Source organism: Nycticebus coucang, chromosome 20 (genome assembly GCF_027406575.1).
Source record: "Nycticebus coucang isolate mNycCou1 chromosome 20, mNycCou1.pri, whole genome shotgun sequence".
NCBI lineage: Eukaryota > Metazoa > Chordata > Mammalia > Primates > Lorisidae > Nycticebus > Nycticebus coucang.
The window spans coordinates 61,087,721-61,112,029 of record NC_069799.1 but is presented as its reverse complement, the minus strand read 5'-3'; the positions used below and the strand labels follow the sequence as shown (position 1 = coordinate 61,112,029).

Here is a 24,309-nt window from a genome sequence, read left to right as displayed (position 1 = left end):
ATATGAATTCCTTCTAGTTGAGAGAGGTGGAGAGGATTTTGAACTCTTGAGTGTCTCTCAGTTTACCACTCCTGCAGACACCCCAGGAATTATACACGGTGTATAGCTATGAGCCATGGCGTGGAGCCTATGTCTCTTGAGAGCCAACTTGGCCAGGAGGGACTCGAAAAATCATTTTAGACTTAAACTAAAGGGAGAACAGAGGCTGTTTACTTTGGACCAAACCCTAACTTGAGTTCTCTGCGTCTTTAGATTGCATGATAAATGGAATCAGGGAGAAAAGAATGTAGGTAAGAGCTCTTAGGAAAAAGTAGTATATTCTGTTGTCTAAAAATGAGAGCATCTTATTTAAGGCATTCGTTCTTTCCTCCTTTTGCCCCTGAATCTCACTCTGGTCGTGCCAGATCACGTCAGCATGGAAAGCACTCACCTCTATAAGCAGGAAACAGCCCCTGGACAATCTGCACAGGCAGATCACACGAGAACATTTTAAAGAGAAAACAAAATGCTTTGTGGAGAATAAGAACTTGTAGTTTCTTCAAAAGCTGTACTGAAATTTCCCATCCAAGCAGTATGGACCAGTTATATCTTAGAATTGGGGGTTGAGTCCCATTAATTTTCTTCCTGAAGTTTAGGGTTGGAGAAAGGAGTCAGGAGTACTAATGAGAGCCAGGCATGGTGGCTCACGCCTGTAATCCCAGCAACTTGGGAGACTGAGGTGGGAGGGTCGCTTGAGCCCAGGAGTTCAAAGCCGGACTGGGCAACATAGTGAGATCTTGTCTTTAAGGACTTCAGCTCATTTCCAATGTAGAATTGTAACCAAGAGAGTTAGTTACCTTGCCCCAAAAGACATCCTCATGTAGTCACTTCTCAGTGAACTAAACTTGGTACAGAAAGAAAGGAACATCTTGACACCTTGCTTAAGACCTTAGGTTGCACAAAATAGTAAGCAATGAGAAATTTACGGAAAGGGACAACACAGTGTTCATCATTGCGTTCTGAACACAGTACCTGACACAGTTCTTTGTAAACAACCCTTAAATAAATGAAGGAAAAATTGTACAGGAACGACTTAAATAATAATGGAGACCATGGCAACAAGGTCAAATAGCATGAAGTAGGCAGAAGCAGCTAATATGTACAGGTCTATCTTTTGTATGTTTGGAGAGGCTTTGACTTGCAGAGTTATCACCCTTTCGATTTATTTTTAACTTATCTTGCTTCTAACCTTTTAGCAAAGGATCCTAAAGGAAGTTCTTGAACAAAACATAAAATTCTGTTCCATTCCTTAGTCATCTTTCCTCCCAAAAAAGGCAATTCATTTCCTTCAGTTTCTTTTTGTAGACTCTTCCCTTGAATTGTGAACTCTGCTGTTGACAATTCCATAATCTCAACCCGTGTCTTCAGAATGCATCCGACTTATGTAACTTTTGTCACACTTGTCAGTTTCTCTGACCTGAATTTTCAGTGGCACATGTTTGGCTATAGAACAGTCCAGGGTGGTTCTAAATTCTAGAGATATAATTAGAATTATCTAGAAACCTGGAGCAGAGGGGAGGCTGTGGGTATGTCAGTCCCTGTACTGTTGAGGTTGGTAGTGATGTCTTTGAAGTTTATAAGACGCCTCGCTCAGACTTAGTGAATTGAGCTCTTAACTTCAAGAAACAAAAACGGATTACCTGGACCACATTCTAAGAAAAAAAATTTATGACATTTAAGGCATTTCTGAATGTCATCTAAAGCATCATTTAGACTAAGCCATGACTGATGTCTAATTTTCTCAGGAAACTAGCCATTCTGTTTTTCTTATTCAGGCTGACCTACCAAATTTAGGCCATTCTAAAGGGGTCTTTCCCCCCATCTCTTGTAAATACAGATAGATATTTAATTTTTAATATTCTTTTCCAGGTTTTTTTGACAGGTTATACATATGCTAATGAAAAATAGGCTTATTATTGGAAGCACAGAGCTGCTTGTCACCAGAGCTTCATTAACACCGTTATCACTGCCTGACATTTATCTTATAATTTTCTAGAGCTGACTGTTGTGTCTCCATGGAAACCCAAATTGCAATTGAAACAAGTACGATAATAAAGGATCCAGCAAGATTGACAGTGGGCAAAGCCGGCTACGTTTGTTTATACTCACTTCAGTGGCTATAGCTAGAGACGGCGAATACGCACTTTGTGTGTTTAGAATTAACTCTCTTGTGTCACAGGTCAGACTTGACTCTGTGCTTATGTGGCACATTTACCATCACATCACTGGTTGTGGTGTCACTAATGAGGACCCTGATTTTTACCGGAACCATCTCATCTCAAGGCATTGTGAAGACTGGATGGAAAATTAACCACAGTTTTATGTGGATCCAAAAGGGAATTCTTCCTGGATAATTTTGACACTATGAAATGTCAACCAGTCCTTGAACTGGCAGCTTGTAATACCTGAATGATTACTTTTTGGGCAGGGGAGTTTGCCACAGAATTGTGCTATTTCCCCCCCCCCCCCAAACCCTTGATATCGAGGAACCTGTGCTCTTTCACGTCGAGGCCTTCACATCAATTTGGTTGGTGCCTCAAAGCAAAGAGTCATGAAACTGGAGTGGGTCCAGAGTGAATTAATCTGAAATTAATTTGATTCTGAAAGACTCCATCTGGCTGTGTTTGGGAAAGGCAGTTAGACAGATATATAAACACAGGATCATTGATATTCGCTGTGCCAGATGTAGTGTCAAAAAAATGAAGAAATGGCTTTTAAAAAATCAGCTATGGGGAATTTTGATATAATGATACTCAGCTTCTTAGAATAACATCCATTATAATGTAGCACATAATCCTATTTTTATTCCTATTTGTTTAGGGGGTGCTATCTGATGGTGCGTGTTTTAAGAAATAAGCAAATGAAATGTCAAAGCCTGTTGTCCTTGGTGATTTAAGATGCTGCATGGAATTTATGACATGGTGAGAAAGAAAGAAAGACGAGGGAGAGGACCTATAGGTTTCCAAATCAGAATGTGGCGTTTGGTATTGATTTCGTCTGAAGTGTAATTTAGGGATTTAAAAACTAGCAAGGTAGAATGTCATGGAGTCCTTGCCTTTTGGTGTGTGGTATGTGCATGACAACACATTACGTTCACATCAGAGGGAAACACACACAACAAGCTGACGTGCCCAGAACTCTGGAAGTCGTCTTTGGTGGCCGTACACTCTTGGCAATGTTCTTTTCTGTTATTTTTGCAATTTCTATAAGCAGACTACGAGGCAAGTGCTGTGGACTGCTGTCTAGGAATTTGGTGCAGTCACTATAGAGCATCTGATTGCATTTCCTTATGCCTGGACAGCAAGATTCTAGAAAATCCACACTTTGTCCCTTTAGCTGTATCATCGTCTGTTTCAGGCCTTTTATTTCCACTTTTTAAACCTCAATGATCATCTTTCGTGATGTCTTGAAGAGAAAGAATTAAAGTTTATTTGTGGATCAGTGACACGTTATTCACTTGGGGAAAAACGGACTCCCAAAGGGGAACAAATTATCCCTCTGATGTTCTCCACCTGTCACCCTCCTTTCTCTCAGCGGAACAACAAAAACATTACCAGGTAGGGATAATTAGATCAGAATATTGAGTAAAAGTTAACCTCGACAAAGCTAAAGAGTTCAGTTAAGATCAGTTGCTACATTTTATGACAAGAAATAAGATAGTACGGGGCGGCGCCTGTGGCTCAGTCGGTAAGGCGCCGGCCCCATATACCGAGGGTGGCGGGTTCAAACCTGGCCCCGGCTGAACTGCAACCAAAAAAATAGCTGAGCGTTGTGGCGGGCGCCTGTAGTCCCAGCTACTCGGGAGTCTGAGGCAAGAGAATCGCCTGAGCCCAGGAGTTGGAGGTTGCTGTGAGCTGTGTGAGGCCACGGCACTCTACCGAGGGCCATAAAGTGAGACTCTGTCTCTACAAAAAAAAAAAAAAAGAAAGAAATAAGATAGTACATGGATCCTAACATTTAATAAACTGTCGTGTTGAAATGAGAAAGTAACATCTCAGCTCATCCCTAAGGAATGAGTGGGTCTGATTAACTGAGTGCGCAGTAGTGTAGCTAAAAGCTGCTTCTTCAAGGCACCCATTTTCTTTACTCTCTTTTTTTAAGGAATAACAATAAACTGTATATATTTTTTCAGCCTTCTTAAGAAGAATTTATTGCCCGTAATGTGACCCTTTAGATGAGACAAGTTTGTTATCACACAGATGAATTAGTCTGCTGTACTCCAGGGGAGGGAGACGTCCCTCTAGAAGGGGACTTTCCCCTGCTGGGCTCTTTCAGGCCCTCACGTCTGTCCCTGTCACTGCAGAGACCCACACATTCCCAGTCCTCCCTCTTGCTTGCTGCTTCTCATCTCTTTGGATTTGAAATAGCAAAGATCAAGGTTGTGAAGAACCAACAGAAAATAAGAAATCTTTGAGGAATGGGTTGAGGAACTCTGCAAGGGACTTGAAGGGCATGAACCTCAGGGCAGAGCTTGATGACATATGTTTTGGCTACTGTGAGTTTTTGTTTTTTGTTTTTTTTTTTTTTGGTTTTTGACGAGCATAGGCATTCAAAGGTATATCAGAAAAATATATACTCAAACCTAATACTGTTAGTCTGCAGAAGTACATATCTTTCTTCACAAGTGGATTTTTTGTTTTCAGAGCTAAAACTGCTATCATTAGCATGATGTAATTGGTTCCCATTTACCGTCAACTTTAGATTTTCCAGATCAGTGGAAGGAGACAGTGGCAGGAGCCATCTCCAGTGCGTTTATTCCAAACCTCATGCTCCTGGCTGCATTCCTGAGGCTGGCATTTCACTTCAGTTGTGTTCCTTGATTACACGTTACTGGTGACCAAGGAAGGGGAGGCCAGAAGCGGCTTGAGAGAAGAGACCAGCCTGAGATTAAATTTTTCCATTGATAGATGATAAAATGAATAATGAATGGTAATCAATATTTCACAGAAAGGTAGATAGAGTTCTGAATGCCAGGCGAGCTCAAAGGTCAGTGAAGTCTTTGTCCTTTGGTCCAAAGGAGGAAAGCTCACTGGATGGTTCTGCAATAATTCAGGCAGAAAATGACAGCCAGAATTAGGACAGTGGCTCTGCAGGGCCAAGTAGACCCAGTGAGCGTTTAGTGAAAAACAAGCGTGACTCAGTAACTTATTGGTAATAGAAGTAATGAGGCTTGGGTTTAATAGACCCATAATATGTGGGATAACATGGTTCTTTCATAATAGTGTTGGCAGGTCACATGATATCATTTAATCTGTTCAACTTTTGAGACATTTACTCTATTAAATCTATTCATTCAGAAGATACGTTTTGGGGAAATCCTGAAACTGAGTTCAAGGCCTTGTACTCACCTTCCAAATGAGATCTTTCCCTGGGCACCTTGTTTAAAATAGCAACCCTGCACTCAACACTGTCTCCCCACCCCGCCTTCTTTATGTTTTTCCATTGAAATGATCTCTTTCTAATCTGTTTCAAGATATACTTATTTTGCTTAATTTATGCCCACCTTTAGACTATAAGCTTCATAAAGGCTATTTTTACCCGTTGTTGTATCCCTAACTCCTTGAATAATAGATTCAGAGTCACTTCATAAATACTGTAGAACCTTTGTAAGTGGACCACCCAAGGAGCTGTAATAAACTAGTCAATATAAGGAGCAGGGCCTGCCGTACTGATGCGCACATGTGTTGCATATCTGGTCTGTGAAAATTAGGTCAACTTGAGGTGGTCAGCTATAGTAGTTCTGCACTATTTATAGAACTGGCGCTTGAGTAAGACATCCCTGTGAAGAATTTCACAGTTCTACCATGTACCTAATTTGGGGGTTCAGTTAATTATTTCTGTGGGTTCAGCAGTCAGAGGAGGGAAGTGGTCAGACCCCGCAGCCGATCAACATCGTCTCTCTGTTCTGTGTAGGACACTGTTCCTTTTCTCAGATTGTTGGGCGAGGAAGGAGTTTGAACCAGTAAGAACAGGGAAATTAAGCACAAAACCTAATTTGAAGAAAACAGGAAACAATTATTTTTAGGAGTGCTGAATTTTGGGTGGTGCTAGAGTGTTTTGTCAAATCAGAGTTGAATGGTCAAAAACGGGGAAGTTCTTTATGTAGGAGTCGTAGGGAGTGACAGGGCTACAGGAGAATAGGCACCACCCCTGCACAGGAGTTAGCACCGCGTGGGAGCATGGGGAGTGGAGGTGGAAGGGTCTTTGCATAACAGGCTCCTGGGGTACGGCGGTTTTTGTTTGTTTGTTTGTTTGTTTTGTTTTGAGACAGTGTCTCAAGCTGTCACCCTAGGTAGAGTGCTGTGATATCACAGCTCACAGCAACCTCAAACACTTGGGCTTAAGCGATTCTCCTGCCTCAGCCTCCCAAGTAGCTAGGACTACAGGCACCCACCACAACGACTGGGTGTTTTTTGTTGCAGTTGTCATTGGTGTTTAGCAGGCCCAGGCTGGGTTCGAACCCATCAGCCTCAGTGTATGTGGCTGGCATCCTAACCCCTGTGCTACAAGTGCCGCCCTGGGGTGTGGCATTTTGAGCAGAGGTAGGACTAGATTGTGCAAGGGCGGGAGACACGTGACCACTGTCCCTGCCAGGGCTGTGTGCGCGTGAGCGTGGCGCCCAGGGGAAGGGCAGCTGTGCGTCTGCGGTGCTTTCCCTAACATCCCAGCCTGGTTAGATCGGCCTTTTCTACATTTGTTTTGTTCCAGTCGCGTTGCCAACTAAGTGAAATGATACAGACTATCATCCTTTGGCGTTGATTTTTCTCCCCAAATTCCATTTAGACACAACCCCGGGGATGCAGTGTGGTTTAGAATGCTGACCGCTCAGCCCCGCTGGCTGAATGAGTTCCTGGCTTCTGGCTTCCCACCGCCCTGATGTGTGGCTCTGTGATAAGCTTTATCCCATTAGATTATGGTTTTATATTGATCTCTTCTAATTGGCTCTGAGAAGCATCAGGGCGTAAATTACATGGTCTTTTTTAGGTCTCTCTCCTTTAAACCGGACACTGCGTCTGACATAAGTCACGTCTTCAATAACTACATAAGAATGAGAAGGGAAGAAAAGGACTTTGTGTGAGAATAAACCTCTGTTGCGCTTGAAATTCTGCAAAGGGGGATCGTCCATGTTCAACACCTCACTGTTCCTACAGTCAATGGAGAGTATCGTGACTTCGCCCTGACCGCTTTCTTTCCTGTGTGAACAAGTCCAGGAAAAACATTTTTCCCCAGTGGGGAAAGCAGAAGCTGTTTGCCTCGAGAAGCACAGCCACTAAAACCCGGTCTGCAGGGACACAAGCAGTGTGTTCCTGCTGTTTGCCCATCTGATGTACGTCCCTTGCTGCTAAACTATGTATGGGGGACATTTTTGTCAAACATCGGGGTTCAGTTTTGGAAGTGCAGGTCCTTGTGGGGTTTTGCCCTGCATTTGTCTTTATTTTATAATGATTTGCTGCTTAATTACTTGATGGCCAAACCAATCTTCTCTCAGTCATCCAAAGAGCCATTTCCAATTACTCAGTCACAGCAAATGGGCGAATTTGGCAGCGTTGAGCCATTGGCCAGTAAGACAGACTGGGGGATACACTAGATCTTCTGCTTATGTTGTGGGGTGCCCTGAGGAGTTACTTTGTGAAGTTGCAGGAGAGGTAATGCTGACTTCAGCTAGGGAGGAGAGGATTCAGCATGTGTACCTCTAAAGCACTTTGGAAATGTGAAGTCCTCAATAAATCTTCTAATTTATTTCCCCATTGCCATCTCTAAAAGTTCATCAAAAACACCTCTCTCTCCCTGTGTGCACCCCTCCTGCTCATCCCTGAAGTTCACTGAACTGTTTCTGATAAATCACAGAAGGAAAGGCGTTCCCTGGATAGCCAGGGCCTCGCTGCCTTCCCAGTGAGGGTTAGCGTATGCTCAGCCATCAGGTACTCCCCAGATTTTTCCACCTTTACTTCTTTGTGGGGGTTTTCCAGCTTTCTGCTTTTTATTAGTGGTCAAATTGAGATAAGGTAATAATGAGGTTTCCCTTTTGGTGAGTCCAGATGCCTGCGTCCCGTGACCTCTCCTACAAGAGCTTTTCCCTGTAAGTCACAGCCGCACTTGACCCTGGCACATGGATGTAGAACATTTAGACCTGTGACTGAATACGGTTCAGCTCTCACTCCAGTAATCCAGAAAATCTTGTCATAAGTGTGTTCTTTCCTAGTAGGCTATGAATGACAATGATGTCATACACACTTTTAAGGATTTTTTTTTTAAATCTTGTCAAAGCACGAGAATGAACGTATTAACATGTGTGTACCTGTGGGATTATTAGACCTTTTCTTCCAAGGAGCTCCAGTTAATTTATTTACAACTTGACCATTGGAGAAAGGCTTTGCCTCTTCCAGACACAGGGTCCTTGGTCCCACTTGCTCTTCCATGAGGATTTACTAGCCGTTCTTTCATTCTTTGGCCATCTGATTTCAGATTTGGACCTCATTCTGAAATTGCCTCCATAGATTTTGCTTCGTGTGATAGACAGAACAGTACCTTCCGGGTGAACACAGAAGCCTCTTATATTCACATCTTATTGGTGGTACACCTGGTATCCAGGGAGTGCTGTTAAATTTACCGAAAGTCTTTAGCAACCCAGGATCCCAGCACAGTTAGGACTTAGCTGTGTCAGGCCAGTAGCAAACCACCCCCTGTTGTAAGGCAGTCTCAGAAGATGGAGGCTTTGTCATGATGACCATGCATTGTAGAAGAGAGTTGTGACTCACAGAGCTCTAGGTTGGATGGCGATAGACTCCTCTTCCTAAGTCTAGAGGCTGAAGGAAGTTGAGGTGGACAGTGAGCCCCCCAGGGGAGGGGCTGGTCAAGTCTCCAGAGTGCAGGGAACGAGTTGCCACCTAAACCCCAGGTGGTGCATTGCCAGTCTGTTGAGAGGATAGCTCTCTTCTTAAATAATAAGCAACACCAAAATGGACAACACAGAAGACTGTTGATATTAATGAGGTTCATGCCTATTCTTTCACCATGCCAGGTCTGCCAGGCCTGACCCAACTTGGTCTTGGACAGTCTCCTGTGATAACCAAATAAAGCCTATTTCTTTGTGAGCTATTACTTAAGTACAAGTGATATTAAAAAATGATTCCAGAGCCCATTAAAAGAGAGGCTTGTTAGGGACAGAAATGACAGGCTGTGGTTGGGGTATATGAGGGGAGTGTTGGCAGAGATCAAGAGATATGGTACCCTGGCCACACCCAGAGCCCAAGGCCGCTCACGTCCTGTCTGAGCCACAGGGTGTCAATGACACCTTGTCAGCTCCGCCTCCTGTAGCCTGAGTCACCCGTGAGTCTGGGGAGACTACCTATAAATTGCACACTGAAGAAGAAGAATCCCATGAAGGTTTCAGGCAGCTGGCCATATTATCTAAGTCATCTTTCCCAAGTCAGCATCTGAGTTCAAACCATAGCCAAATAATTACAGAAATTGAGAGCCAGATGGGAGCTCTTCTCTTTGTTCTACACGTGAGGAAACTGAGGCACAGAATGGTCACATAGTTTGTCTCAGAGGGCACAGTGAAACTGACCCAGGACAGATGCTCAGGCCCGCCGGCTCTCCTTGCCGCCCTGCTTTTGAGTGCCTCCAACACTGAGGGCATTTTCTGGCCCCGTGTTCCTACTTTTCTGAAACAAACTTCTGGGAAGTAATACATTTAGGTCAATCTCATTTCTGATCAGTAAGAAAACAGAAAAAGGACAAGTATATTTGCATCTATAACTATTTAAATAAATCAAAGTTAAATTAAAAATTCAGTTCCTCCATTGCATTAACCACATTTCAAGTACCTAGTAGCCATGTGCGGCTGGTGGCTGCAATATTGGGGTAAGGGGATACAGAACGTTTTCTTTATGGCACAGAGTTGGACAGCACTGATGTAAGGTCATTCTAAGGAATGAAAGAGTAATCACAAGTATCGAGTAATAAGATTATCACTACCAGAGAGATTGTTGGGGATTCATTGAGGGTACAATAAACCAGGTTACACTGATTGCATTTGTTAGGCAAAATCCCTCTTGCAATCGTGTCTTGCCCCCAAAAGGTGCGGCACACACCAAGACCCCACCCCCCTCCCTCCTTCCCTCTCTCTGCTCTTCCTTTCCCCACCCCTCCCTCCTTCCCTCTGTAGTTTTGGTTTAGTATGGTTTAGAAGATGGCATTTTATGTCTTTCTTTCAGCATTAATATAATTGTTTATAGCCACTTGACCTTTCTCACAGCCCATTGTGTAAGTTTTTCTTCCTTTTATATAGATAAAGTATAACACAGAAAGTTATCCATGGAATTAGATCTTCTGTAATTCTTTTGTTTCCATTTTCCAAATGGAAAACTACAAATCACTGGGCCTTATAAAAGCTTGTTGTCCTGGATTGTAACAGTAGTAACAATAATAACGATGTCTTAAGTCAATTGTTACAAATTTTTTGGTAATAATTCACTGCTTAGAGAAACCTCAGAAGATTTCAGATAGACTCTGGATCAAGTTCTTTTTACTCTAAAATAAAGTAGGGAAGTAGGTCAGTGCCTGGGTTAAAAGCAAAAAGCAAGCAGTCTCGTTGTTTTTTCCAAACATCATTACATTTTCTTCTTGGCTGTGAGACTGACACCCCCACTGCCTGCTGGCAGAGTGTTCTCTGACTTGTGGTCGTATTCCCTGCGGCATCTGTCCTAGAGGAGCCTTCCGGCCGGCTCCTTGCCAAGACCATAAGCAGAACTGGCACTCAGAATCTTGTTGCAGTTTGTAGGCGAGCTGCCAGACGAGATGTGTGTGCCTGTGTCCCCGGCCTGCCGGTGGTCACTGCTTCCCCAAGAGGTACCATCCGGGAGGATCCCAACTCATGCAATATGAAGCAGTGACAGTGCCTTTGAAGTCTCACTCTCTGCACATTCTGCAGGCACCTTTCCTTAGGGGTGAGACGTTGGGAAAGTCACTTTCCTTCTATAACTCTCCATTGTTTCATCTCCAGAAGGGAGATAATGATTCCAACTGGACGCCTTGTCATGTTATACGTCAAGTACTTGGCAGAGGTTTCTGGCAAAAAGTGAGCTCTCAATAAATATTATATGAACTGAGTCTAAATTCCAACACTGTCAAAGGCACTGTGCTGGGTGCTGAGGAAGGCTGGAGAGCGAAGAGAAGTGAACCAGTCTAATTTCCTAAGCCCAGGATCAGATGTTCGTAAATGGGAGGTCTTCCTGAGGGTTTTGCTGAGACCTGGGGTGTCTCTTCCCATAATTGCTTCTCTGTGAAGAGCGAGTCGGCTCTCCATGGCCCCCAAAGGTTTAACTGTCGAACACATAATTTCTGGCTGGCTCAGATGTGTCAGCGCCTACAGCCTCATGAGGACAAAGGAAGTCAGTGAGTCTCCACTAAAAATGAGCATCAGCCGGGAAGAAAGTTAGGAGTCCAAAGGAGGAGGAGCGAGGGTGGATTAGAGTGGAGATTACCAAAATGTTGCAATAGCTGCAGGGTTCAGGGCGTGGCCTTCAGCAACTCTGGGGCAGTTGGTGGGTGAGGACTGCCTATTTAGCATAGAAGCTTCGATGGGGAAGGCGTGGTGGTGGTGTTTTTAATTTATATGACAACTAGAGATGACTGGATTTAATTAAGGAACGGATTGTTGTGCCCTTAGTGCTTGATGCAAGTCTTTGGAACAGTTATTTGCAAAATAGCAGGAAGTCGGGCAAGGACGTGGGAGATGAGAGGCGCTTATCACTGCGTGTGGGAGTGGGGAAAAGGACATCTGCGCAGGTGCCGATGCTCTTAACCTGGTCGATTTCGGAGTAAATGTGGGCTTTAAAGTAGCCTAAATGAGATTTGAAGTCTAGCACTTCAATTTATAAGCTAGTAATCTTGGTAAAGGAACTTATTTCTGAGAAGTTGGCATCAGAAAAGCCCTGCTTATTTTCATAAGATTAATATGAGGAATAAAAATGTGAAGCACCTGCCGTGTTATCTGGTATGTAAATGTTCCATGAAAGATGGGTGTTATTATTATTATTTAGTATGTGAGTTGTATTTGAGTCTATACATGAAAATTTTGAACTGAAAAGTAGATTTGTGATGGTCACTCACTCCAGGTGCATCACAAACGTGAAGGAGTTAGCAGCAGAAACAGCTGGCCCAGAGCATTTATTCTGTGCTGGTCCTTTATTCAGCACATTGTTCTGTGAGGCAGAGTCTTTGTTCCCATTTTACAGATGGTCTGAGGCCCAGAGTAGCACAGTTAGGAAGCGGTGGTGCCAGGATGCAGAGCCTGCCTCACTGCCCTGCCCAGGATGGTGAGAGATCTCCGGATCTGTGAAGGATGGCTGAGGGGAGGGTGAATAAATATGTACCATCAACAGAAAGACCAGTGGTGTTAGGTGTAACCCTCTGCTCAGCCTTCCCTTCTTTGATGCATCTTGGTGAGTTTGTATGTTTTGAGAAAGCGTAAATGGCTTCTCACCTAGAGAAACACCTAGAGGAATGCTCGGTCTAGAATTCTAAGTTAAAACATTAGGACTAGTGCTCTGCACCCTAACTCCTCCATTTTGTATGAAACTCTGCTCTGTAAAGGCAACAGCCCCGTTTTCAACTTCCGTTTTCTGTTGCTGAGGCTGTGGGGGTGCCTTCCTTTTTTCGTTCTAGCTGATTGTCAACAGCAGTGACCACAATGCCTTCCTCTCCCACAAAGAGGTCTTGCCACACTCTGAGCTCTTGACTTGCTGTGAATGCCGTGTCCCATACGGCTCAGGGCCCTGCCACCTCCACCCTGCCCTAGGCACAGCTCCTCAGGTTAAAGTGTTTATTGAATTCTCAAAGAGTGATTTAAGAAGAAGGAGAGGTACCTAAGAACAAGATAAACGATCCAGCTCTAATATAAACAAGCACTGCATTACACCTAAATTGTTGAAAGAAGATTTTGTACTCAATATTTTATTCAGCAGAACATTTTTTATAACAATAAGGTTGATTAGAGCAAACTCTGAAAGTGCTTCAAGTTAGACAGTCTGATTGTTTATCTCAAGGACACAAAAATAAAGTGGTAAAAGACGAGGATAAAGCCAGGACCTCGTCAGGAGTATTGGCACCATTTTTCTCTCTGGATTAAATCTAATTCAGCATTGCTCCTTTCCATAAATTTTTGGCTTTTTAACCATCGGTGTCTTCCTTTTTTTTTTTTTTTTTTTTGCAGTTTTTGGCCAGGGCTGGGTTTGAACCCGCCACCTCCAGCATATGGGGCCGGTGCCATACTCCTTTGAGCCACAGGTGCTGCCCTCCTTTTTTATTTATAAGGGCTGAAGTCTAGCCTGGACATACAGCAGATTTAAGGTGCACTAGTATTTTTTGTTTGTTTGTTTGTTTTAACCAAATAAGGAACTCAGCTCTGCTTGAGATCTCCCCCTGTCTTCTTACTGTTACTGGACTGAGGCTACAGGAGATCACACCTGCCAGCTGGAGTTCACTGTAGCCCTTGGGTCCCCTTTTTTCTGCTTCTTGGGGTGGGGTGCTCTGCACCATTTGGGTACATTGTGTGTTCACAGGCTGAGGAGCTCAGTGCTGCACGGTCCTTTGGCAGCCTGGGTTTAGGGTATGTTTTGAGGGGAGTAGGCAAAAAGGGCATGTGGTTTTACTCTACTCAAGTGTTTTGGGGCAAGCAAAAAAGAAATGTCTTCACCAACACATTGCACGATGGTGACTAGAACTGCAGGCTCTAAAAAAACGTTCTCTTCTCTCTCTTCCCAATGGGGCCTTTGGAAGCAGCGTTCAGGCAGACAGATACGTGAAGACTTGTGGATGTGCTCTGTATCCGCCCCAAATATTTACTGAAGCTAAGAGAAGAAAACGCAGACGTTCCTTTTTTTCCTCTCTTCCAAACGTGCGATTGTTTAGAACTCAAGTGCAACATCTGGAAGTCAGATACACAGAGAGCGATTTATGGAGTGTGAAAGATTTGAAATATTCAGCGTCCTTCAGTGGGAACTCAACTTTGCGGGGCTGCATTCTCCCCCAGGCCTCTCCCGGCACAAAGCGGGCAATTCTGAGATCTCTCCTCCTTCCCTGAATTAAACCCTTTGTGCCCGGGTCCCGTAAACAATGCGCTTTTTAAAGGGAAGCCCCCTCCCTGCGCGGCCCAGGTCCCCGGCGTGGGCAGCCAATGGGCGGCGCAGAGCCGCTTCCCAGGCCGAGCAGCGAGGCGCTAATTCGATGCACACATGGATGCCTCGCGCGCTCTGCACATTCATCGCCAGCATCTTGCATTAGTCATCTGACGGACTGCCAAGTGTTTCATTTTCTTTCCATGTGACTTTATTATTACCACCTCTCTCCTCCCTTACAAAAAAAGCCTCCCGGGAAGGGCGGGGGCAGGGGAGAGGAGCCCGGCCGCAGCCCGGCTCTGCCTCTGGCCGCCGTGCGAGCTGCGCCCGCGGACATGTGCGCGCCGCGGTGACAGCGGCGGGCGCTCCCCGGGCCCGGGCGGCGGCGGCGCAGGGCGGCCGCGCGCACCGCCAGCCGCGCGGCGGAGCAGCCCGATGGTGCCCCCGCTTTGTCTCAGTTCATCTCATTGCTCCGTCTTACTAGGCACTTTCCCCGCACCTCTTCCCCCCGCTTCCGCCTGCACACCCACCCCCGCCCCCACTGTCTTTTTCTTCCTGTCCCTGCCTCGCAGCGCCTAACTCTGGCTCCCGGTTCCGTTTTTGACAGTAACGGCACAGCCAGCAAGATGAACGGGGCTTTGGATCACTCGGACCAGCCAGACCCAGATGCCATTAAGATGTTCGTCGGGCAGATCCCCCGGTCCTGGTCGGAAAAGGAGCTGAAAGAACTTTTTGAGCCTTACGGAGCCGTCTACCAGATCAACGTCCTCAGGGACCGGAGTCAGAACCCTCCCCAGAGTAAAGGTACGCGGCGCGCGGGGTCGCGGGGCGGCCGGGTGGGCGGCGCTGGGCCGGGCGGGCGGCGCTGGGCCGGGCGGGGCGCCGCGGGCAGCCGGGTGGGGCGCCTGCGGCTCCTCCCCGCCCCCCGCCGCGCGGACAGGTCGGGCGCCGGGAGAGGGAGGGCCCGGGCGGGCGCGGCGAGCCGCTGTCCAGGCGCGTGATCGCTCCCGCGAGGTCACTTTCTAGGCAGCGCAGGCTCCCGTTGGGCGGGCGGCTGCTTCGAGGAAGGCTGTTTCTCAGCCCTGCCTTCTGGCATCTGACTCTTTCTACCCCTGACTGCCCAGGATCGCCGGAGTAATTGCAATTGCATTTCACTTTTCTGTAACCTGGGCAGACCTTGAAATGCCTGACCCTTCCCCAGCCAGCCAGGGGGATGCTGTGGGCACGGAAGGAAGGAAGGGCTGTGGAGGAGGGACGCCCGTTCCTGGGAGCTAGGTGGGGTCCGTGCAGGGAAGCTGCCTTTTGGAGCCCAGAGCAGCACCCTAGCGGCCTGAGATAGTTAGCGCACCTTCACAAACGCTGGAGGTTTCCGCCCTTGTCAGGAGTGAGACCTGAGAGTACACTCAGGGGGTGGTTGCTGCGTCCATTTTAGGGTGATAGGGGCAGGGAGGGGTAAGGTGCAAGTTCACTGAAGCAGGGGCCGGAAACCTTTCTGCCTTCTGTCTTGGAGTCCTACTCAGTAAGCTGTGCAGACTGAGTTTAAAATCCCCCCTCTCCTGCTACCACTTGGTCCCTGTCACTGTTCTGACCTTCTCGCCTTAGTAATTTTGTTCCTCGTCTGTTCTTGATCTCCATCTCTGCTCAGGGCTCCTCTGTCTCTCTTGAGTCTCAGTTTCTTTTTCTCTGTGCTCTGGTGTTTCTGTCTGGCATACTTTATTTCTATGCGGTTTCTCAGAACAGCTCCTGAATGCATTGTTTGGCTTGTTTATATACTTCAACTTTTCTCTGAGCCTTTTTCTTACTGGCAAGGTGAAAATAAAGGACTAAGAGGCATCGTTAAGGCTCTGATGTTCTGTAACTCTTGAGAAATGTTGGGCCATCTCTTGTTCCCTATACTTACTCAGGTCTCATAGTTCTGTTGGGAGCCTTTTAAGGAGTTTAAAAGCCCCTAGCCAATAGCCATTGTATAAAGGTATCATTAGATAATGTTCGTGACCAAGGTAATTTAATAAAAAAACGTAAAATTTTGTCACCACAAACTTGATTGTCCCATAATTTGAGAAGTAGAAAGTCTGGTCTCTAAAAGTTAGTGGAATTGAAATCTTTACAAGTTAGAACACTATTGAGAGCCTTCATTGAACATGTTCTGCTGCTGTTTACATGTCAATGAAGAAGACTAGAGTTTGTTGAAGTACTTAACTTTCACAGTATCCTGTCGAGGAAAGGTAGTATAACACAGGGACGAGAGCTATAACAAATCACCAAATCAGTCTTTTCCCGCCACCTCCAACAGCATGCACAAAAAACTAGGCCAGAGCCAGGAAGCTCACTTAGAGCAATAGCCACAATTCGTCCTTGTAGCAAAATGAGACTCCGAATTTTTGTCTATCAACATTTCTCAAAATGACCTCTGACAAAATGGTTAGCTCTCATTTATTGTTACAATGTCTGGTTATATGCATTTTAGGTTAAGAATACACGCCTTACTTGGCCAGAAAGACCTTTTCCTGGTCAAAGAAGTATTTGTGCATGGCCTACTTTTTCTGTCATCTTCTTTCTTGCTCAGACAGTCCTCTGAGACTAGGCATTTTGACTTCCATTCACTAGGTCTTATTAACTAATTTGATGGAAATAATTTGCAGAAGCCCATGGTCTTGATGGAGCAGGGAAGCCTGATGAGGGAACTGATTTTTCTTGAGCACATGCCGTGTATCAGGCTGTATGTTAGAAGCTTTACGTATGTTCTCATTTACTCTTTACCAAAATCTAGAAGGTGGGTGCCGTTAGTCACAGTGTACAGATGTGGAAACTGAGGCTCTGAGAAAGTAAAGAAATGTGGTCTGATCGACTCAGCTAGTAAATGACAGTATAGTCATCTGCATACAACCCATCTCCTTTCCTGGAGGGGGGAACATTTTGTCTCTCCATGAGATGAGACCCCAGACCTTCCCTGGACTCGTGTATTTCAGGGCTTGGGTCAGAAGTCACCTCCTTTGCCTAAATGTTCCCCAAGTGAAAAGAAGGAGTTTTTGCCTTTTAAGAGTGAGTTGATTCAATTTCTTTGTGTTTAGCTTTTATACTCATGGGTTTAGATTATATATCACTCCGACATGTGGTATCATGGGATCAGAGTTGCAGATGAAATCATTCAAATCTTACCTTTGGAAATACAGGTCAATTCCCATTACTGTGAACTCCAAGTTTCACATCAAATACTGCTTGAAGTACATGGGCTGTCAGCCAAAGCTTGAAAGGGTTTTTGTTATACAGACATCTCTGTTGTAAAGGTATTTGTTGTGATGGGATTTGAGCTGTATAATGACATTCCTCTCTGAGGATTATGGCCCTTAGCCGCTCACCTAGAGAGACAACAACCCCCAGTTTTTTGACTTTGATACCTGTGTGCATCATATATTATCTGCCTGTTCATATGTAAAATAGGAACCCAAATTTACATCAATTCGGGCTGTGTCAGCAGAGTACAATTATCATGTTTTCACAGGGCTGATGTCAGAGCCTCAGAAACAAGAATTATTGGAGGCTCTCTCTAAATGTGGTTTAAATTACTTAAGTAAGTCTTTCAGAGTGGCCTTGATTCACTGCCTTTTCAACAGTGATGGTTCCGAGGGAAGAGGCAAAGTCAAGCTATTACCTAATCCAGGAGAATTAGATTTTTCTTTCATTTTGCATTTTATGTTCTGTTTAGTCTTGAGGGACATAAACTTTGTTCTGTTTTTGAAATCATCCTTTAAGAATTAGAGCCTGAGCTCTGTTTCTTTTCCCTGTAGATAAATGTATTGACCGGGCAGGCTCAGCACGCTGGGGGATCCAGCTCAGTAAACTCCCTCACCTCCTAGGACTCAGGGAGAAGGATGTTGTGTCAGGCCATCTGCGATGGTGAGAAATGCCACAGAGTAGTTAAGAACATTGCTGTTAAAGTCAGACAAGCCTAAATTCCATTTCTGGCTCTACCACTTCCTACATACTGGCCTTGGCATGTTACTTAATCACACCTGAAAGTGGAGACGGTCTTCATGGTGTTGGTGGGGTGATGAAGTTACGTGCTTCCCACAGAGCTGCAGTGTGGGGGAGCTTGTGGTGACGGTCATGATCATTACAGTTGCCATCATCATCACTGTCTCAAAAACTTAAAATCTAAACGGGGACGATAAGGCAAGCTCATCAGTAATTCCAAAGGAACATGAGATAAGAGTAAAAAAGAAAGAGCTGGGCATTTGGAACTATGGAGATTCAGAAAAGGAACAAATAACTTGCAGCTATAGGACATAGGCAAAAGATGGCATCTTTATCCATTCTTGAAAACAATAGGATTTCGATAAGTTAAGATGATGTTGAACATTATAACTGGATGGACTGGCTTGACATAGGCATTTAGGTAAGAAAATATAAGATGTGTTCTGGAAAGTGCCTTTTCCCAGAGTTCTGAGGAAAGGTGAAATCCGTGACACCTAGACTCTGAGGCTAGAGCCGGCTCTAAGAGGCCTTCACTCTCAGGCTAAGGGATTTGAAATTCCTCTGTCAGGCAGTCGAGGCTGTAGAAGAGGCCAGGAGGCTGGTGCCGCGTCGATTCCTCTGTCATGGCAGTGGCGAAGGAGGAACTGAGTGACACAGACAGGACCGTGGTAGGAGGAAGGGGATGACCCCTAAACTGAGGCCGAGGTGACAGGAGGTCTGAGCTTAACTGGGGGAAATGGGAGAACAGTCAGCAGTGTAGGACCGAGGAGGAGGAGGACTCCGCTCAGTTTTGATGGAGTCCAGTCTGAGATGCCACAAAAGAGTCAAGAAGAAAAGCCCTTAGGTTTGGTGATTGGAGGACTTGAGAGCATTTCAGAAGAAGGAAAGAAGGTGGAGGTGGGGCTGGGGAGAGGAATTGCTGCCTGTGTGGGAGGTCGGGGGTGAGGGTGGGGCTGACGTGTAGTTTATCGTCATTGCTTTAGCAAATGGTTTAAGTTGTTTAGTAAAAGGAAATGGTGAGCCTGGAAAGTAAATAAGAATCAGGGGCCATGCAGAGACAGGGAGCAAGCCCAAGAGTGCAGAGAGAAGGTAGGAAGGTACTTCATTTGAGACAAGAGGCCAGTGAGGAGGAAGTAGCCACACAGAAAGCTTCATTGTAACAGGGAGGCTCTATGCAGGTGCCTTCCGTCTCCTGGGAAATGGTCAATTTCTGTGAAACCTGGGTGGAACTGAAGACTTAAAGAAGAATGGCAAAGGTTGAAAATGACTGCTTTGGAAAATTTGATAGGAGAAAGAATAGAAGAATTATGCAAGAGCAGGGAGAGGCTAGTTACGTTGGATCAAGCAGAATGGGGTGGGCCCCGACGGTACGTTTCTGGGGCCGTCCATCCATGAGTGAGCAGAGGGACCCCGGAGGAGGAGGTGACCAAGGCACATGTGGGGGAAGGTCGGGAAGGACAGCAAGTGTGTGACAGTGTTCTCTGCGAGCTCTAAAGGAGAGAGCCAGTAGCCGAGGTATTGCTCCTGCTCTGGGAGGAGGAGGCGTTAAGGGTTGGTGGCAGTGTGGAGATTGTGTTCGAGGGAGACCAAACTTGAAGCCTAGGAGCAGCAGATACGTGCCTTACATCACCTCTTTTGCTGTTTTAGTAAATCAAAATTACAATCTGAAACCAGAGCACCCTAAAAAAGCATATTCTATAATAAACGCTGTTTGTTAACAATACTTAACGTAAATAGTCAGGTATTGTTTTCCTGGTTTAGCCTTTGAGACTGGAAGGCATAAACAGATCCTCAGTCCTAACCCAGTGCCTTGTTGACCACATTTTACTGCCTGTCCTTTGGTGACTTCTCAGTCAGAGGAGAAACAGAAGTGGGAAGTGGCTCGTGTTGACTGTCACTGCGCACCAAAGGACAGCACTTCCTTTTTCTCTTGCAATGTGTTGGAAGGCCGTATTGTAACTGCCCTGGGGCTGCAGCCCTGCAGGGCCTAGAGCCCAGAGCTTTCTGCGTGGAACAAAAATGACACCCTGGCTCCTTTGGGAAGGGTTATTACCTTTGAGTTTCAGAAGAGCAGCTTTTGTGGTGGTTATGATGTCATTGCTGCTTCCTCCTATTGGCCAGACTGTAGTTAGGGGAACATTGGGGCCTGGCCCCACTAATCTTGAAATAAGACAGCGAGTCATTTCTTCCCGTTTCAAGGCTTTACTCCAGTCTTCACGATTTTATTGATAAAATCTGCATCTGTCTTCATCTCTCCTCAGTTCAGTGCAGTGGAGAAATTTCTTGAGGCTGAGATAAGATGGCCCGAGAATATACAGGGAGAGGTGAAAAGGTACAGACCCAAAGCTTCACTTTCCTTATATTAGGATTCGGTAGAAGGGCACTCTGAATCTAGAGCAGTGGTTCTCAACCTTCCTGATGCCGCGGCCCTTTAATACAGTTCCTCATGTTGTGGTGACCCCCAACCATAAACCATGTCATTTTGCTACTGTCATGAATTGTAATGTGAATATCTTAGATGCAGGATGTATTTTCATTGTTACAAAGGGGTCGTGACCCACAGGTTGAGAACTGATCTAGCAGATTCTCCTATGAGGTGGTTAGAGTAGGCTTGGGAGTCAGGGGACGTGGAATATACTGCAACAAACTGTTGGACAGGGTGAGCCTCAGTTTCTTCCTAGGGTCAAAATAGTACCCACCTGCCCAATAGAGGTGTACTTTACATACTAAGCTAATGGAGTGAGTGCTGCAAGAGCAGTCCAAAGAGAGTCGATGATCTTACCAATGCTGTCGTTTTCTTTTTTCAAATGTTAAAAGTTCGTAAGGAGTGGTAAAGCTCATTTGAAGGGTTCAGCCTTTCCTTCCTTCCTAAAAACCTGTCGGAAACTTTGCTTAAGAAATTGGAGGAACCCATTTATTTAAGCAATGCCATCTTGAAATCAGTAATTGAGAAAGAATTCAAAAACGCAGGAAGATGAACTCAGGCTAGTTTGATGCACACAAATAGGAGATAGGATTTCTGTCCTACATTTTTTGAAACCCAGGGTTGCTGCCCTAGATTTTCTGGGACAGCCCCAGTTTGGGTAGCGCCGCCTCAATGGCCCACAGGAAGGATGTCTCGTCCTGAATTAATGTGACGTTAACAAAAATCTCTGTTCCTTTCTGTGACGTCTTTCCATTGTTGGCTGACTGAAGACCTACGAGACAGATAGAAAATGTAGTCAGAATTTTCACATTCGTGCAGGCAGGGATCCCTACCACATCTTTGTGAAGGTAGATTTTAGTTATGTCATAAGGGTCTATTAAAAGACGTTAACAATTCTTTTCTTTTTTTTTATCGTTTTAAATATTTTAACTTACGGACTCCACCCATTAAGATAAAGGAAGGAAAATATTAACTAAGCCTCCTTAGAGTTTCAGGATAAAGGAATCCCTTCAAATAGCCCTTGCTCTGGAACAGTGACCAGACTGTCCCTGTCCAGCGCAGCACTGAGTTTCTGTTACTTATATCAAAGGGCAGCGTCTTCCCTGGAAGATAATACCCAGCCTGGGCACATTTTGATACTTACATCTCTGGAGGGAAGAGGAGGGAGGAGCAAAGGAAAGGAGGGAGGCAGAGAAGACAGACAGGGCGAGCCCATATCAAAGAAGAGAGGAAATTACTCAAGGCCACTTTGAACTGTTTTGTTTTCTTCTTTTCTGTCTGAGACATGAAAACTTCAGCCAATCCCCAGCCATCTTATCCCCAGTAGCTTTACATTTCTGGAATTAAAGTAGCGAAAGAATAAAGAAAACAGACTCCGGACGAAAGGAGAACAGACTTCTTTGTTAGAAATTTGACATGAAAAGAAAACCCAGGGCTTCGTGGCTCTGTTTGAATCCCTCCAGCACAGGCAGCAGGTTGATCGGAAAAGTCTAGTCTAGCTGATCTCAAAATCTGCATTTGCCACTGAGAGTATTTATCGTTCCTGCCTGGAGGCCTGATTTGCCTTTTGATCCACACCCAAGGAGAATGAGGTTTCTCCACACTAGCGATGCCTTACCACCAGTTACACAATGGTACCGCTCCACTTCCTTACTGTGGGGCCCTGTGAAATCGGGCCTTTGCAAATGGGCAGTCCAGTGTCCTCGCAGAGAGAGGTGCTGTCCGTGGGGTGATGCTGTTGGTTACTTTGAAACCCATATGTGTTGCCCTTCCTCACTATAGGGTGTCCGTCCTCTTCCTTACCTCTGCTCTGCAGACCCCAGGTAGTCAGGCATTCAGGTACAGAGGTTTGCCTTCCTCCTTCACTCTTAGCTTCTGATGAAATTAACCACAGTTAAGTTATACTTTAGAAGTATTCAGAATGCTAGCATTAAATAAATAATATCTCAAACTTTTTATTCATTCTCATGCTTTATTTATTTTTATTTATTTGTTTGTTTTTTGAGACAGAGACTCTATTACCTTGGGATTGAGTGCTATAGTGTCATAGCTCACAGCCACCTCAAACTCCTGGGCTCAAGACATTCTTCTGCCTCAGCTTTTCAAGTAGCTGGGACTATAGGTGCCCGCCAGAATGCCCAACTAATTTTTTTCTATTTTTAGTAGAGACAGGGTCTCACTCCTAAGTTCAAGTGATTCACCCGCCTCCGCCTCCCAGAGTACCAGGATTACAGGTGTGAGCCCCTGCGCCCCGCCTTCATGCTTTATTTTCTGATACTGCCTGGGTCAAACCTTTCACAGCGACAACTCCCTTTGTTAGACCTGGTCATTTCCACTGTGCCACTGCGAGTAAATATACAGTAATCATGATCTTCAAAACTATTGGAACCTAAGAAGGACTGAAAAGAAACAACTGGCTAGATGGGGGAAAGTGGAAACTAAGCTAAGATAGTATGATTGAGCAACAGATTGACATCGATTTTTATGTTGTGGGAAGACTAGTGAGGATGATAGTATATTGGTTGAGACAGTTGGTCAAGAGAATTGAAAATGTTCTACCCCATGCTGTGAAATTCAGTGGGAAATCAATTAGACATTCGGTTATCTCAGCGATATATGACATAGCACTAGAGCGAAGTCGGACCAGTGGATACATAAAGAATAAGGGTCTTCAAATCTGTGAAGAAGTTTCCGTATCTGCTTTGATGAGTCTGTGTTACAAAGAAAGGAACAGAAAGAAAAACGCACATACGAGCTGACGGATTACGGCGTAGGTGGACAGACGTGTGGGTGTGGCAGGCAGAGAAGCAAGTTGTGCTCTACGTGGAAAAGGGGGGAAGTTAGCTGAACAGGGGAGTGTCGTGATGTGACGGTAGTGAGTCGAGAGCGTGCGGGTGGCAGTTGAAACCCTGCAGGAACTGGTATTTAGGATCAGTATTTTTCACTCTCTATGCAAATGACAAGAGATGCTCCTAATCCAGTGTCCATATTCTGGTATTAATTCAAATCGGAGAAACCCATAAAATATACTTCAGGTAATGATTGGTTTGAGGCGTAAAGGAATATACTATCTCTGTTTCCATTAAGAGATGAAAAATTAGAATTAGAAGAACTAATGGAGTAAAAGAGAACATTCTCTCACCCATTCTTTAACTGACCCAGAGTCTGATCTTTATCAGCTACTTTAGGGTATGTTAGGCCTTAAGTTTACACAGGGCTAGTTCTGCAGCCCACGCTGCACGTGAGGAGAGACCTGTCCCCTTATCACGGTCTTCACGGTTGTCCACACCAGCTCAGTTCATGAACTGCTGCTGTTCTGTTGCCTCCTTGTTAGTTTTAGATAAAAATACAAACTACATCTCACGCTACTGTAATTTAATGGAAACAGCATCCTAGATGTGTAAAGAGATGTGAAAACGTCAGTGAGTGAGGGGCACCAACAAGGCCTTGACGGTGTTGACCTTCCCAGATGCTGACCGTGCCCGGCCACGACACCAGACCCCAAGTGTTAAGGAGCAGGTAACTCACCACTTGTGACAAAGAGCTTTTCAGCTCCTATCTAGGCCACTGTGCCTGGTATTGGGAAACGTTATTGAAGTCTATCAAGGAGATGGAGGAGTTCCAAAGGAGCGCAGCGTGATCACAGAGGTCTGGGAAGGTGAACCTGTATGGAAGGGTCTAGGAGGTTAACTTAAAAGGCCTGAGGGCACTGAGTCATGAGAATGAAAAGGGAAAAAGGCTGTAGCA

At 45.2% G+C, this 24,309-nt stretch overlaps 1 protein-coding gene across 16 annotated transcripts in view; it reads left to right on the top strand.

The window, feature by feature from the left end:
- CELF2 (CUGBP Elav-like family member 2) overlaps nt 1-24,309 on the top strand; it is a 766,349-nt gene that overhangs the window by 595,651 nt on the left and 146,389 nt on the right. For all 16 annotated transcript variants that reach the window (XM_053572290.1, XM_053572279.1, XM_053572276.1 and 13 more), the window contains one exon: nt 14,770-14,966. In XM_053572290.1, coding sequence (XP_053428265.1) covers nt 14,789-14,966 — 178 coding nt within the window. In that variant the 5' untranslated portion in view covers nt 14,770-14,788. The remainder of the gene's footprint in view (nt 1-14,769; nt 14,967-24,309) is intronic.